The 17,848-nt window shown below is 42.4% G+C and overlaps 1 protein-coding gene across 1 annotated transcript in view; it reads right to left on the reverse strand.

Moving 5' to 3' along the window:
* Nucleotides 1-233: 233 nt before the first annotated feature.
* RAB18 (RAB18, member RAS oncogene family) overlaps nucleotides 234-17,848 on the reverse strand; it is a 79,926-nt gene continuing 62,311 nt past the window's right edge. Inside the window, exons 5-7 of the mRNA XM_030199276.1 lie at nucleotides 17,451-17,569; nucleotides 17,293-17,359; nucleotides 234-2,387 (exon numbers count right to left, since the gene is read on the reverse strand). Coding sequence (XP_030055136.1) covers nucleotides 2,218-2,387; nucleotides 17,293-17,359; nucleotides 17,451-17,569 — 356 coding nt within the window. The 3' untranslated portion in view covers nucleotides 234-2,217. The remainder of the gene's footprint in view (nucleotides 2,388-17,292; nucleotides 17,360-17,450; nucleotides 17,570-17,848) is intronic.

A 17,848-nucleotide genomic window follows, 5' to 3' on the forward strand; every position in this document is an offset into this window, starting at 1 on the left:
TCTCTATTTCCGGGGTGCATAAGAAATGGGCTTAGCTTGTGGGAAAATCCTGTCTCAGGAAGCACTAAGCCCATTTAGTAACACACTTTAGTAGACAACTAACTGATTCTATAAACAGTACCGAAAAACTGGCGCTAAAAATTTTAAGCGCTGAGTGCTATTCTATAAAGGATCTGCATCCTTTATAGAATAGCGCTAAGTGTATAAATGACACCTAACTTTAGGCATCAGCAAATATGCTTACTGAAAGCAGGTGTAAATGCTGATGCCAAACTTATGTGCCGATTGAGTCTATTCTGTAACAATGCACAAAAATTCTGAGAACACCCCCGTCTACGCTTCCTTAAAATGACATAAGTTCTGTGCACAGTGTTATAGAATGCTATGTATGTGTAACTCCCAAATAATGCCAATACCAATAATTGGTTATCCAATTACTTGCGTTGATTGGCTCATTAATCAATTAATTCATGTGAGCAAATCAGCTATGCGCACTGATTTGCGCACACAAATTTAGTCACCATATACAGAATCGGAGGGGGGGGGGGGGGGAAATATGGTTCACTTCCAAATGTGAACCAAAATCCAGTACTCTTATGATCAACATGACTCCCTCAATAATTGGATTCTCAGTGTCCTTATTTGTAAAAGTGCAGGACACCAGGAATTCAGCTTTACCAATCCTATAAACAAAGCCACCAAAAAAGTGATAAACTATTTCAAACCTTCATATTGCCAACTCAAATACAACTGCATACTATTGGGAAATACAAAAGTAATACACAGGAACCCCCCCCCCCCCTCCCCCGTCAAACACACACATACACTATTTTGAAAAGGTGATGTAGGATTATATTAACTATTCAGAATTCTTTTTTGAAAGTGAAATTGAATTGTCTTTTTAGACATGCATCTAATCTGCAGTAGTTCAGAACTGTTAGAATTCTTTTGAAGTTTCACAAAAGAAGAAATAGTCTAGTATCTAGGGTAATGAGAAGCCAGGATTTAAATCCCACTTTTTGCCAGGGACACTCTGACCTTAAACGAGTCAATTTTTTTCCACTGCCTAGCACTTTGGGGCAGGGGTACACTATTCCTGTATATGTATCACCATGTACCTCACTGTGTACATTCAATGGTGCTATAAAGAATAGGTAGAAAGTCATTAGGCTGTCAAAACAGGGCCCCAATTATGACACGAACATCTAATTTAGAGGTAAAACTCTTTATAACATTATGCAGTTATAATTAAAGACAAGGTGGTATAAGTCAGTTTGTACTATAAGTAGCAGTATTTTATTCAGTATCAGATGTGCAATATTCTTACAGTAACCTCTATGGTGCTGCATGGTTTCTCCTCACTTTACCGAGTCAAAAGTCAATAGAAAAGAATCCTTTATAAATATTACAAGACTACAAAATTCCTAACAGGTACCTCTCTCTCTCTTCTTTAGTCTATACACAGTAGTGGATAGCAATATGATGGTAAACTCATTTCTGTGCATGCTAAAGAGTGCAAGAGTGCAAGTATCTAAGGATGCAGATGAAATGCAATTATAAATATGATAAAGAGGATAGGAACAGTATATCAAGGAATGCAAGATTCCTTAAAAGAAAAATTGCTACAGAGCTTACAGAGAGAATGATGTATATCTAAGCCAAAAAATACTTCTCTGCTGACAAACAAAAAAGAAAACAAACAAAAAAAAAAAAGCCCAACAACCCTAAAACCACAAAAGCACCTCATCAACAGAACTATTTCTGAACAAGGTATAATTTTGTTGGTTGAATCAAATCTGCAATGAAACACTAATTTAACAGCAGCGGACAATTTTTGGGAATTTGTGCACACAAAACCATTTAATGAATCAAGCAAAAAAAAATGACATGACTGAAAGCAGATGAAGATGAGGTTTGCTAAATGGATTTTAAAAAAGGACTTAACACATGATGGAATGCAGCTGCTATACTTGGTGCACTGGCTACTGTACAACCATTGCACACCAGAAAATTGAAATTTGGAAGTTTTGCATTCTTACCATTAACATTTTTAGCTGGGAAAGCCGCTGCATAAGTTGTCCTACAAATGCTTACTACCATGATACAAAAACATGTTTGTGCAAACCGCAAGGTCCCTAAAAGAGCCATTAATGAATTTATAATACAGAAATAAGTGTTACTATGTGATTAAATAAGATATGTAAAACTTTCTCAAAATTACAACAATGAACAGTATCCTCCACAGGCTCTTCCTCCTTCTTCCTGGTTTGCTAACCTGACCCCTCTATTTTGAGATTCACTCTCCCACAGTCCAGGAGTCTGAATGATTTTTTCAACAAGTTCTTCAAAGGCACATTGCACACCATCGCACGTTTTTGCACTTGCCTCTGAAATAAAACATGAACAAACATTATTCTATCTGCACAGTCTATATTTTAACTTTTGGTTAAGCAAGTTCTTCAGCTCAAAAACTAAAGTTAAGATCAGTGATTCCATCCATTCAGCACTTACTACTTTGTGTTAGTATAAAATGAAAAGTCAGAGCAACAATGAAACTAGCAGCATATACTGCAGTGGAAAATCCACTGTTCATTTCTAGGATGAGCAGCATAAAATCTGTTTTACTGTTCTGGAATCTTGCCAGGTACTTGTGACCTGGATTGGCCACTCTTGAAACAGGATACTGGGCTTGATGAACCTTCACTCTGTCCTAGTATGGCAACACTTATGTTCACAGTTACCCTGTTTATACATCATAAATGTGTCAATTTATGCAAAGAAACAAAAACCTAGCAATCATTTTAGTCATCAGACATATAAACTACTAACTGAATTCCATTTCATAGTTCAAATAAAAAATTGCTTGCCCATAACAGGTATTATTAATGCTAGCTTTCATTCATGGTTGGTCTTCCAATGAAGCCTGGGTGGGAAATAAAATGTAAACAAGGCTCTAATGTCAGTGGAGCTTTTTAGCTTAGTGAATCACATAAGTGCAAGTCATCCTGAACTGGCATCATGATTTGGAGCTACCTCAGTTCCACACAAAACTACTACTAGAAAAGCCAACTCCTACAGAAGGTACGCGGATTTCAAGAAGACTAATATTCTGCTGTCTTCAGAGCAGAAGGTTAACTTGCTTTCACTAACAGAAAGATATACAGTCCTTGCACAAGAGAAATCCCAACTACAGGCTACTTTTATTAAAAGGGGAAAACAATGTATTGACAAGCAAAAGACTCTGCAAGTCAGGGACCAATCCTACTGTCCTGTTAGCAATCCCTTCTCAAAAAAAAATGAGTTGTGAATATGTGATCAGAAGTCAATGTTGTAACCTTGCAGATGTTTTCCATCTCTCTCCCTTTCAATCTAGATGTTCAAAACTCCATTGAATGACTTATCCACTAATGCTGCTTCACTCTCATAAATGTTCTCAATCATTTCAATGGCTTCCTATCCATTTCCATATATAGTTCCAGCTCCTCTTACTGATATACAATTGCATTCATTCTATAGCTCCTCAGTATCTTCTTACCTTATCTCTCCTTACACTTCTCCCTGGGAACTCTGTTCATCAAGTAAGTCACTAATCCGTATCCTTCTCCCCTACTGCCAACTCCAGAAACTGCTCCTTCCACCTTGCTGCACTGTATGCTGGAACACGCTTCCTGTCATACTCTGTCTCTAGCCCTATTCAAATCCTGGCTAAAAAGCCCTACTTTTTGAGGCTGCTTTTAACTCTTAACGCCTTATTCACCTTTTCAATACCCATGTTATTTTAATCATTCACATAAAGGGAAGATACTTACCTGTAGCAGATATTCTCCAAGGACAGCAGGCTTTATATTCTCACCAAGTGGGTGACGCCGACCTGTGTCGCCTGGTCCGGGGCTTATGAATAGCATAAGTAGAGCTTTGTGGATGGACACTTTTACTGCGACTATACTCTGCTGCAGCCAGTCAAACGTTCGTCCCTTAGTTTACCTGGGGAGCAGCAGGGGCCTTTGGTGCATGCTGTTGAAGTGAACAAGCATGCTGGGGTCGAGCCTCAGCAGGCTGGCGAGCTGTGGGATTGTACCTACGCCTCTGATAGCAGTAGGGAATTCTCCTTGGCTTAAATCCTGCTAGGTGAGGTCAAAGCTGATGGTACCCGGCGGGAGAGAGAAGAGATGGTATCAGTATGTTTTTCGATTTGTTCTGCGACTTCCTCAACCTTCTCTCCAAAAGGTTGAAATTTAAGAACAATAAAGGATTAGACGTGTTGTGCTTTTGAATGAATGGCTGTGGATTGCAGCCACACTAACGCTGTTTAGAGAGAAGGATGTTAGAACTTGTTTTTAAGAGAAATTGAGAAGTAGTCATTCTGGCTTTGAACGAGTGGTTGTAGATTGTGATACGGGGTTAGATGGAAATGAAGATTTAGTCTTCTGTTTTTGGAATAACTATATATATATATATAGAGTTATTGAGAACAAAGGATACTGATTGCATATTTTAAAGTTGATAAAGATATTATATCAGATCTTAGTGGATAGCAGGATGGTAGTGAATAGTTTTGTGTCTTAGATGAGCTATATGTGAAATGAGATGAGGAATTTGTTCTATTATTTTTATTATAGGTTTTTAAATAAAAGTATTTAAGAAGGGGAATTCCATCACCCCTTGTTTTTTAGGTATGTACATATATTTTGATCATTCACCTCCTTTCGCCATATGTTTTGTTGACAATTATGTTTTGATTATGCATGTCTTGATGAATTTTTACATGTGATTGATTTTATATGTTATAACATGATGATTTCAAGTTTTTTTTTAACTTTATTAACTTAGTTGAATAATGTATATTTTGATATCAGTTTATATTGTTTTTAATTATTTGTCATGTATTTTTAGCTAATTTTTGCAATAATTTATGACATACATGAATGTTTATCACATATGAGTTTTTATATAATTGTTTGATATTCATGGTTGACTGTATATCTATATTGATGTTTTTTATTTGAAATTATTTTGAAAATATAATGACACATATGATGTTTTATAATGAAAGCTGATATATATGAAGTATGTTTGATGATTTGTTATCTATGCTTTTATTTCTTAGTTTTGACCCCTGACGCAGCCTGAGGCGAAACGTGGCCACCTCGGGTTTGTTTTTTGATTCATACCAATAAATTATTTCATGTGTTAATGTTTTCTATCAGTCTACCTTTTTATTATTCTACCATAGTAAGGAGACTGTTGTCTTTTTTGTTTGTTTTTTGACAAACTCTAGTGACATCAATAGCCAAATGCTTATGGTTCATTGATTCTGCAACACTTCCCTGAAATATGCCTTTGACCAGCAATCATCCAGATATTGAACATGTTTACTCCCAGACTGCAAAGGCACGATGCTACCACAGCGGACCGAGCATTCACAAACGTCTAGCTAACACTAGGTGAAAGGACATTATATGGTGCTAGAGGTTATGCTTTCCTGTTATGAATTCAAGCTATATCCAAGCTGCAGAAAGTTATCTATGTGGGTATAAGCTTCCTTTAGATTTTAGGACCATAGCCAGATTCTCTGAAAAAGAGATTAGAAATGCATAAGAAAAACCATCTTGAACTTTTTACAATGAAGACACCTAGATTCTTTTCCTGGGCGATGACTCCTAATGTGGAACCTTGCATCATGTAACTATGGTTTGGGTTCCTCTTTCCCACATGCATCACTTTGTACTTGCTCACATTAAAAGTCATCTGCCACTTGAATACCCAGACTCCCAGTCTTATAAGGTCCTTTTGTAATTTTGTTTTACAATCCTCTTGTGATTTAACAACTTTGAATAACTTTGTGTCGTCAGCAAATGTAATTACCTCACTTGTTATTCCCATCTCTAGATCATTTATAAATATGTTAAAAAGCAGCAGTCCCAGCACAGATCCCTGGGGAATCCCACTATCTACCCTTTTCCATTGAGAATAGTGACCATTTAACCCTACTCTGTTTTCTTTCAACCAGTTTTTAATCCACAGTAGGACATCGCCTCCTATCTCATGACTTTCTAATTTCCTCAGGAGTCTTTCCTGAGGTACTATGCCTCTTATGCCATGACTTTCTAATTTCCTCAGGAATTCTTTCCTGAGGTACTTTGCTAAACGCCTTTTGAAAATCCAGATACACAATATCGACCAGTTCAACTTTATCCACATGCGTATTCACCCCTTAAAAGAAATGTAGATTGATAAGGCAGGATTTCCCTTCACTAAATCCATGTTGGCTTTGACTCATTAATCCATGCCTTTGTATACGATTTGTAATTTTTTTCTTTATAATAGTCTCTACCATTTTGCCCGGCACCAACATCAGGCTCACCGGTCTATAATTTCCCAGATCACCTCTGGAATCTTTTTAAAAAATTGGCATTACATTGGCCACCCTCCAATCTTCCGGTACCATGCTTATTTTAAACATAAATTACATATTACAATAGCTCTGCAAGTTATTTTTCAGTACTATCAGTACTCTGGGATGTATACCATCTGGTCCAGCCAATTTGCTACTCTTCAATTTGTCAAATTGCTCCATTACATTTTCAATGTTTACAGAGATTTGTTTTAGTTTCTCTGACTTGCCAGCATTGAATACCATTTCTGCCATCGGTATTTCTCCCACATCTTCCTCAGTGAAGACCGAAGCAAAGAATTCATTTAATCTCTCTGCTATGGCCTTGCCTTCCCAGATTGCCCTCTGCTCAATGTACAGCGGTGGCTAAGAAAGCAAATAGAATGTTAGGAATTATTAGGAAAGGAATGGAAAACAAACTATGAATGTTATATGCCTTTGTATCGCTCCATGAGTACTGTGTGCAGTTCTGGTCACCGCATCTTAAAAAAAAAAAAAAAAAAAAAAAAAAAAAGATATAGTGGACTTAGAAAAGGTACAGAGAAGGGTGACGAAAATGATAAAGGGGGCGGGACGACTTCCCTATGAGGAAAGGCTAAAGTAGCTAGAACTCTTCAGCTTTGAGAAGAGACAGCTGAGGGGAGATATGATAGAGGTATATAAAATACTGAGTGGAGTGGAACAGGTAGATGTGAATCGCTTGTTTATTCTTTCAAAAAATACAGCAACTAGGGGGCATGCAAAGAAGCTACTAAGTATTACATTTAAAATGAATCAGAGAATATTTCTTCACTCAATGAGTAATTAAACTCTGGAATTCTTTGCCAGAGAATGTGGCAAAAAGCAGTTAGCTTAGCAGGGTTTAAAAAAGGTTTGGATAATTTCCTAAAAGAAAAGTCCGTAAGACATTATTAACATGAACTTGGGAAAATAAACTGCACATTCTGGGATAAGCAGAATAAAATCTGTTTATTGTTCTGGGATCTTGTCAGGTACTTGTAACCTGGATTGGCCACCGTTGGAAACAGAATACTGGGCTTGATGACCTTTGGTCTGTCCCACTATGGCAATGCTTATGTGCCTTTATGTTTAGAATACGTCAGAGCTCCTTTTTTGTGTGTGTGTGTGTGGGGGGGGGGGGGGGGGGGGGGGGGGGGGAGGGGACGGAGTCAAGTACTATGTGAAGGAAACCCACTGTCCTTTTTCCCTGGTAGAAGTTTCAAAAGTATTGGTATTTAGAAGGGAAGAGTGTTCCCTGAATAGTAAATCCTAATGCCGAGTGTTTCACCATGATACTCTGTGGGTAATTTGATGGTGTATCCAACAGATGTAGTGTACAACTGTTCCATGACGCACTGAGTAGTGTCCAATGTTATTACTGGGCCAATGGTTTATGTAAAATCTTAGGCTTTCCCCAAGTGGAAAGTACACTGGAATAGATGCTGGGACCACTTGCTATAGCTTTTGTGCAGTCTGCTACCTGGATTAAGGGAAAGATATCAGTCCCCACTGATGCTGCTGGCATGGGGGGGGTGGAAGAGGACTCTTGTGGATAGTGTGTCTGGTGCTGTTCTCAAAAAATGCCTAGATAATGTGGAGAGTAGGTCAAAAGCGGCTGCAGAGGCCCTAGCACAAGGGTCTTTAATTGTATCATGATCATTGGTCCCAATGACTTCCACTGATGCTTGACCTCAAAGGGGATTAAAAACTCTTTAAAACTGATGTACCCCAGTGATATGCAGCTTCAAGGTAGAGAGATGCACAGGACGGGGATAGCGGGAATCCTGCGGGGATCCCCTCCAGGACATGGGGATCCTGTGGGGATGGACCGAGTCCACAGGGATCCACAGGGATGGACCTGGGGTCCTATGGGGTTCCTGAAGAACTGTAAAATTAACGGAGCTTTGCTTTCCCCCCGCCTTGCACATACCTCAGATCAGGCTAGGTGGGTAAGTGGCTTGCAGTGATGCCAGACAGCCAGCTCCTTCCTCAGTTAGTATGTCATTCGTAAGCAATTTGCCAAGGCCAAAATATGAAAACCAATAACAAAACAGAAACCATCCTCACTATGAAAAACAGAGAACCAAATAAGAACTTCGAAATAACTGCAACTTGATCGCAGAATCGGAATCCTTTCCGTTTACACCATATCTGTCTGAACCTTGCAAAAGAGAACCTGAAAGGAAAAAATAGCCACACTGCGCGGGAGAAATGAAAAAACTGTTGCTAAACTAGGGAGGGATCCTGGATTCATCTGCTTCCATTAAAGGAAAGAAAATTATCAGGTAAGACATAATTTACCTTCCTTGTCACTTGCAGCAGATGAATCCAGGAACTAGTGGGATGTTCCAAAGCATTCCTTAAGTAGGGTGGGAAGCCGACGCTCCCCGCGTCACACTCCGCCCAAATCAAACTCGCATCCTCCGAGCAGACACGTCTAGCCTGTAATGCTTTGCAAAAGTATGACAGAATGCCCAAGTAGCCGCCCGACAAATCCTCCAGAGATAAGGCCAACGACTCCGCCCAAGAAGCCACTGTGCCCGAGTAGAATGCGCCTTCAGGGCCACTGGAGACGCCCGCACCTTGTAGCAGATACGCCGTTCCAATGGCTTCCCTAATCCAGCGAGAAATGGAAGCCTAGAAGCAGCCTCTCCTCTTTTTGATCCCGACAGAGCACAAAGAGATGGTCGAGCGTCAAAACTCGTTAGAGATTCTGCAGTACCGAAACAAGGCTCTCCGCACGTCCAGGAAACGTAGCAAGGCAAACTCCCCCGGATAAGCCTCTCTTCGAAAAAGACGGAAAATAAACCGCTTGATTGACATGGAAAGCCGAAACCACTTTAGGTAGAAACTAGGTAAAACGACGGCACCTTCCGGATTGACACTCCTGCTTCAGAAAACTGCAAAAAAGGATCTCTGGAAGAAAAAGCCTGGATTTCAGAAATCCTCCTAGCCGAAGCAATGGCCACCAAAAACACTGTGTTAAGTGTTAGATCCTTCTCAGAAACCTTATTCAATGGCTCTAACGGTGGGGCCTGGAGGACTCGCAGTATCACGTTAAAATACCGCGCCGGGCACGGCTGCCGCAGGGAGGCCAAAGAGCCCCGCGTAGGAAACGGATCACATCAGGTGAGCTGCTAAAGAGGAACCGTCCAGTTGCCCCTAATTCAGCTAGCGTGGCCACCTGCACTCAAAGGGAATTAGATGCCATCCATTTTGAAGACCATCCTGAGGAACTCCAGAATAACCGGAATGTCCGCCCGAAAAGGCGATTCAGCACGCAAAGCACATCACGCCGGAAAGCTTTCCACACTCTCGCGTACGCTGAAGTAGACTGCTTCCGTGCCCCCCCAAAGAGTGGCAACGACGGTGCTCTTCTCTTCGCTTCACCATCTAAATCTGTCAATGAGCCGTCTCTTCCTACAATACTATCCTATCCTCTACTTTAGACACTGTTGCACCTCTCCTGCCCCGTCCTATAAGGCGTACCAAACCCCAGCCTTGGCTGACCTCTAAATCCGCTACCTACGTTCCTGTGCCCGCTCCGCTGAACGCTTCTGGCTGAAATCTCGTGCCCTTGCTGACTTTACATACTTCAAGTTCATGCTGACCTCCTTCCAATCTGCTCTTTTGCTTGCCAAACAGGACTATTACATCCAACTGACTAATTCTCTAGGCTCAACGGTCGACTTCTCTTCGCCACACTGAATTCTCTCCTCAAGGGTGCCTCCTCCTCCTACTCCCCCTCATTATCTCCTCAGACCCTGCTGAGTCCTTCCATGACAAGGTTCAGAAAATAAACCTTGAATTCTCATCCAAGCCACCCTCACCTCTCCCTGTCCGTTCCCCTATCTCCTCAGCCCCCCCCCCCCATCCTTTTCCTCCTTTCCTGAAGTCACTGATGAAGGAACAACTCATCTTCTCTCCTCCTCAAAACGAACTACCTGTTCCTCTGACCCCATTCCTACCCACCCTTCTTAGCACTATTTCTCCTACTCTCACCCCTTTCATCCATCATATCCTCAATCTTTCACTTTCCACTGGCGACCAGTTCCTGATGCCTTCAAACATGCTGTGGTCACACCACTCCTTAAAAAAAACCTTCACTTGACCCTACCTGTCCTTCCAACTATCGACCCATCTCCCTCCGCCCCTTCCTCTCCAAGATACTTGAACGCGCCATTCACCACCGCTGTCTTGACTTTCATCTCATGCTGTTCTTGACCCACTCCATCTGGCTTTTGCCCTCTTTATTCAACTGAAACTGCACTTACAAAAGTTCCAACGACCTGTTTCTGGTTAAATCTAATGGTCTCTATTCTATCCTCACCCTTCTCGATCTATCCGCCGCTTTGTGACACTGTGATCACAGCCTATTCCTTGATACTCTGTCTTCACTCGGATTCCAGGGCTCTGTTCTTTCCTGGTTCTCCTCCTACCTCTCGCTTCGCACATTTAGTGTACACTCTGGTGGATCCTCTTCCACTTCTATCCCACTGCCAATCGGTGGTACCTCAAGGTTCTGTTCTCGGTCCTCTGGCTGTTCTCCATCTACACTTCTTCCCTTGGCTCTCTGATAGCATCCCACGGCTTTCGATACCATCTCTACGCTGACTCCCAGATCTACCTCTGTACCCCCGGAAATCTCAACCAACATCCAGACCAAGGTTTCAGCCTGCCTATCTGACATCGCTGCCTGGATGTCTCAACGTCATCTGAAACTTAACATGGCCAAGACCGAGCTTCTCATCTTTTCCCCTAAATCCACCTCTCCACTCCCCCCCCCTTTCTCTATATTCTGTCAATAGCACTCTCATTCTCCCTGTCTCTTCAGCTCGTAACCTTAGGGTCATCTTTGACTCCTCTCTCTCCTTCTCTGCTCACATTCAGCAGACTGCCAAAACCTGTCGTTTCTTTCTCTATAACATCAGCAAAATCCGTCCCTTCATCTCTGAGCACTCTACCAGAATCCTTATCCACACTCTTATTACCTCTCGCCTAGATTACCTGCAATCTGCTTCTCACCCGGCCTCCCCACTTAGTCATCTCTCTCCTCTTCAATCAGTCAAAAACTCTGCTGCGCGACTCATTTTCCGCCAAAGTCGTTATGCTCACATTAGCCCTCTCCTCTATTCACTTCACTGGCTCCCTATCCGTTTTCACATTCAATTCAAACTTCTCTTACTGACCTATAAGTGCTTCACTTTGCTGCTCCCCAATACCTCTTCACTCTTGTCTCTCTCTACGCCCCACCTCGGATACTCCGCTCTGTAGATAAATCTCTTGTCTGTCTCCTTCTCCTCTACTGCTAATTCCAGATTCCGTTCCTTATATCTCGCTGCATCTCACGCCTGGAATAAACTTCCCGAGCCTGTTCGTCTAGCTCTTTCGTTGGCTGTTTTCAAGTCCAGGCTAAAAGCCCACCTCTGACACTGCTTTTGACTCCTAACCTCTACTCACTTGCCCTGTACCCCACCTCTTTAATCCCCTTACCTCTTAGTTGTTCTGTCTGTTTACCTGTCTTATTTAGATTGTGAGCTCATTGAGCAGGGACTGTCTTTTCGTGTTGATGTACAGCGCTGCGTATGTCTTGTGGCGCTATAGAAGCAATAAGTAGTAGTAGTAGTCCTGAAAATCCCTTCTTCCTCAGTTGCCGCCTCTCAGAGGAACTTGAGGTGCAGTAGGGACCCAGCAACTGCGTATGCTGCCAAAGGGGACACCACCAGTCCGCCACCCCCGGCTCAAACTAGCCAACGGCCCAGGAGCACCCTCAGAGGCCTTGGGCCCAGGAGCTGGAGAAAAAAGCCGTCCACCACCTGCTGAGATAGAGACATACTAACTGAGGAAGGAGCTGGCCGTCTGGCATCACTGCCTTTAGTTTGTTTATCTCTATCTCCACTTGCTGTTAGGCGGACTTAACCCACTAGTTCCTGGATTCATCTGCTGCAAGTGGCAAGGAAAAAACACTTTTCTGTATAAATTATTAACCTGAGGTTCAATGACAAAGAAAGATTACTCCCAGGACCTTTCTGTACTTTGCACAGATAAAATGAAGTAATCCAATTAAGAATTTCTGGGGATGAAGAAAGTCTGACTAGCAATGGTTTTATATCAACATCAAAAACCAAATCAAATAAAGACCACAAAGAATCAAGTGGTATATCATTCCCTTTGCGTCCTCTGGTCTCAGCTTCGTCTGCAGAGTGTGCAAGGCTTGACACACTTACCTAAGGATCACTCCATTTTCCACACACATTACAGAGAATATTGTCATGCTATTCACTTGGCTAAAACTAACTTTAGTAACCGCATCTCTCGCTCTCTCAATCACCCTTGCACTCTCTTCCATATTCTCTTCTCAGTCACGCCTGCCTCCACCGTCTCCCCAGACTATGACCCTCAATACTTCCCTTTGGATTCCTTGGCAACTGCTCCTTGCTGCTCACCTCAAATTCATCTCCCTCCCCTTCTCTACCTCAACCTCTTCCCTACTCCCCCTCCCCCATTAACTCACATCCCCCCCCAAAAATCCCCCTCAACTACCCTTATTTTTATATTAATACTTGTATCCCACATTATCTGAATACAATTATTCAGTTCTACGTAGCTAAGTAATAAACAGTTGCTAATACATGTTATGAAAACTGTAATTGTTAAAGGAACATTCTTGAAAAAGTAGCGGCGAGGAGAAAGATCTTGGCTATAACCAATTTCAATATCTAGTGAAGGAATTTATTGAAAAGAAAGCCTTCAAGAATTTGTGAAAGGTCAGATAGTTATTGATTTGTCTTATTTCCTTTGGGATAGAATTCCACCATTTAGTGCCTAAATAAGCAAAATCTCAAGTTAGAGTGGATTTCTATTTGATATTTTTGTAATTAGGGATGTGTAGAATGAGATAATCCCTTGTAGTTAAAGTCTGAGTTTGAAGATATATGTCACACATATAATCTGGAGCCATCCCATAAACGATTTTGTAAACAAAAGTAAATGTTTTGAAAATGATTCTAGCTTTAATAGGTAACCAATGTAGTCTGAGGAATGGCAACGCCCTTTCAAATTTAGTGACTTTGCAAACCAGTCAAGCAGCAGTATTTTGTGTTGTTTGTAATTTCCTCATTGGTAATTCCTTATTCCCTAGGTAGATAGCATTACAGTAGTCTAATTGTGATAATACCATTGTTTGAATACGTGAACGGAAGAGAATGGAGTTTGAACCAGCATCATGGTGCTTGGCCCCCTGCTTGCATTGTGCCCGCATGTCTCCGCTGGCACGATAGCACAGGAAGCGCACCCTCCGGGAAACATTTAAAGCAGTGGGGGAAGTCAGGAGCTACCGACCAGGCCCCCGATGTCAGTACATCCCCCTGACCTGCTCCAGGTCGCACAACATGTGGTGCTGCCTGCTTCCAGGCTGACCTGACCAGCTTCCAGGGTCCTTAATCATTGGTAATTGATGTCCCACATGTATGCCATCTCCTCCCAGACAGCTTCAGAAACCAGAGGAAGGTGTGGGGCTGAGGTGGGCCTGCACCTTCACCCTCACCTGCCCAGGATCCTCCTGAACATCAGTTTGCTGTCCGGGAGAAGATGGGGATATGTGTGGGAGGCATTGTCCTCAAGTCACAATCTCACCTCCTGAGGGAGTTCAGGCTGCACCTGGGGTGGGGGAGTCCAGGGGGTGGTATAATGGAGGGGGGGGGGGGGGTTGGAACCTGGGCTCCCCTTCTCCTTCCTCCCTCTGGTCCTCATTAACCTCTCCACAGCTCTTTCCCTTTCCAAAGCCACTGCTTCTTTTAATCCCTCCTTCTCTTCCACTGATGACTGGCCTGCTTTTCTTGTCAATTGTCTCACACAGCCTCTTATTCCTCATCTTCTTTCCCTCATATCCTCCTACTATCTGATGGCTTTGTCCCAGCCCCCCTGAAAGCATGCTCTGGTCCGCCCCTCCTTAAATCCCATCTTGAGCTATCCCAACCTTCTAGCTTTTGCCCCTATCTCCAACCTACAGTTCTTCTCTAAAATTTTGGAGAAACTTGTCTGCCACCAACTTGTACAGCATATAGAACACATAACATTCTTCACTCATATCAATCAGGTTTTCGACCCACCACAGCAGAGACCTTACTCCTAGCTTTCAACAACCTTATTTGATCCTCTGTAGACCAGCACTCCTCTGTAACTGTAGTCTCTTAGATCTTTCTTCTGCTTTTGATCTCGATCACACCTTTTTTCTTAAAGCACCCTCCACTTTATAGGTCTCTCCAGTCTGGTTCTGTCCTGGTTTTCCAATTACCTCTCCAGCCGCTCCTACTAATTTTGCTTCGACCATTCCACTACTGCCTCTCCTTTCAGGTGTCATACAAGGCTACTATCCTCACCCAACTCCTTTTCAAACATTTTTCTTGCCCCACTTTTTACAATTCAAGATCACTCCCAGCACTCCCTTTTCCTATGCTGATGACATTCAAATATTTTGTTGTATCTCTGATCCCTCTTCTATTATGCTCCTTAACAGTTGCTTATCCCTTGTCTTCTCTAATCTTCTGTACCTGAATGCCTCCAAGTGTTAAATGATATTCCTTCCACCTGCAACATTCCCTACACCGCTCCTCTGATAGACTGCCATCCTCTTCCTTTAAGGACACAATAAAAATTCTAGGAGTCACTTTCAATACCTCTCTCACTTATAAACCCCAAACAGAACATCCTTCGCTCCACATTCTTTGCATTACACTGCATCTGCTGTTTGTCCTTTTCTCCCAGCTTCCTTTCTGCACCTCCTTATTTTGGCTCTTGTCATAACATATCTTGATTACTGTAACTCTTATACACTGGTTTACCTCTTCACTCCATGAAGTGTATGCAACTTGTCCAATCCACCGCTGTCAAGCTCCTTCACAATGCATGCTGTTTCGATCACATCACGCCCCTCCTCCATGCAGAACACTGGTTGCTAGTTGCCGCACATATCATATATAAAATCCTACTCCTGGTCTATAAGTCTCAAATTCCTTCCGCCCCTGCCTATCTCAATAACTTGCTCATTCCTTACACCCCCGTTACGCTGTCTGCATTCCACCGACATCTCCTTACCCTCCCCCTCCCTTCTCCATCTTAACATCTCCCGCGACACCGCCTTCAAGTACATTAGCCCCAAACTTTGGAATGACCTACCCCACAACCTCAGGAACCTTCCCTCCCTTGCAACTTTCAAAAAGGCCTTGAAAACTCACGTATTTTCATCTGCCTTTCCTCATCCCATTAACTTTCTCCAGTGCAATCCCCTGCCTTCCACAACTCCATTTGTTCTCCAGTGCAACTCCATGCTCTTCTTTTCCATTTCTTCTGCTTCTAATTTTATATTGTAAACCACTTAGATGCCTATGTGTAGACCTTTGGCAGTAAATCAAGTGTACCAAATAATGTTACCTTTTCTGAAAAATTAGCATAGTCTTGCTTATTTGGTTAAAAACCTATGCTGGTCATCTAAACTAAGCAATGAAATTCAAGTTTTTTATAATTCAAAATAACCTTCTCTGACCTGGATAAGGAGCACCTATAAGTTTAGCACAGTAAGTCTTTCTACGCTTCAGCAAATTTGTTTATAATATCTAAATGTGCTTTCTTCACAGTGACTCAGGAAGAAGGTCATTAGAGTTATGCCATTTATTTATTTATTTATTTGCTGCATTTATATCCCAAATTTTCCCACCTATTTGCAGGCTCAATGTGGCTACAATATAATGCAACTAACAATCACATTGATGGAACAGAAAATCAGGAGTATATATAACAGATAAGGTTATGCTCCAATCAATGAGAAAACTTGTTTCAGTTCTTGTAGATGGGCAGTGTAATAAGGAGCAGATACAGACAGTGGCGTAGGAAGGGGGGGGGGGGGGGGGGGGGGGGGTCCGCCCCGGGTGCATGCCGCTGGGGGGTGTCGGCGCCTCGCTGGTTCTTTGCTCTCTTTGCCCCGGAACAGGTTACTTCCTGTTCCGCGGGCAGAGAGAGCAAGGAACCAGCGAGGCGCTGACACCCCCCAGCGGCATGCACTCGGCGGATTGGCCCTCCCTCACGCCTTCCAGTATGTTCTTGCGGGGGGGGGGGGGGGGGGGGGGGGGTTGCACTACGGAGGGGGGAGGGGGGAGGGTGCATCGCGCTGCACCCGGGGGGGGGGGGGGTGCGCAGCGGCGACCCGCCCTGGGTGTCAGCTGCCCTCGCGATGCCACTGGATACAGAGACTAGTGAAAAGCTTTCTGAAAAGCTAGATATACTTTAACTGCTTCATACATACATAGTAACATAGTAGATGATATAGGTGGCTAGGACAATATATATAGTCCTTCATAGTATAGCTTCTTGTTCCTCCATCTCTCTGTGGCAGGCAAAAAGATCCAAACTGAAAAATTCAGTCAATATGAGGACAGGCATTTAAACTAGAGAAAGGGGGTGGCAGATGTAATAAAATAATTTCAGGAAGTCTCTCCCAGCAAAACAACATTGCAGTGGTAAAAACAAGAGACATGACCACAATAAGGGGAAGAATAGTGACGAAAACTGGCTATAACCTCATTCAGGAGGAACAGAGATAGCAAAAAAGGAGAAAGCAGCAAAGTATTAGACAATATTAAAGCAGCTTAATGTCGAGAAGAGAGGAAGACCCATGAATTGTGTTGGAAAAAGGAGATGGCACTCAGTGTTTTCTACCCAAAATGAAAGGGAAAACCTGAATTTTTTGATCAGGCATCATTAATAGTGCACATTTTTCCCCATAGAGTGCACTTTTCAATAAACGAGTGCACTACCAACAATATTTCCCACAATAAAAAACATACAGGAAATGATATGAAAAGATTTGGGGCTGCACACACCTACAAAATAAACACACTTACCTATAAACAACATGGAATGTTTTCTGGCGAACTTCAGCCCTTCATTTCTCTCCACTTCTCGATTTTCCTAGATTAAAATCACAGTGGATTTGAATGCCAGATCTGATCAAATTGATGGTAGCAAAAAGTAAGGAAATATTTTTTCACTTGTTTCTTACCTTATCAATTTTGTTTCCAACTAGCATTTTAACTATGTCATTCCTTGTGCAGTAGGTTTCCAGCTCATTTAACCAATTGTCTAGTTTAATAAAAGTATCTCTTCTTGTCACATCATACACTGAAAGAGTTAAAATGTAAATTGTTTAGCACAACACTTTCCCTACCAAAACTCATGCCACTCCTGCTTCTCACTGCCACACCACTATCCTGGCTAAGTACATAAGTAATGCCACCATCGAGCCCAGCATCCTGTCCACGACAGCAGCCAATCCAGGCCAAGGGCTAACCAGATACGCGTTTTATTTTGTTGTAAATTCATTCTCTCTCTCTCCCCACCGCTTTCCTCCTCACCCCTCCCCCAAGATGTAACACTTTCACGTCCTTCATTTTTTTTTTT

Source organism: Microcaecilia unicolor, chromosome 1 (assembly GCF_901765095.1).
Source record: "Microcaecilia unicolor chromosome 1, aMicUni1.1, whole genome shotgun sequence".
Taxonomy (NCBI): Eukaryota; Metazoa; Chordata; class Amphibia; order Gymnophiona; family Siphonopidae; genus Microcaecilia; species Microcaecilia unicolor.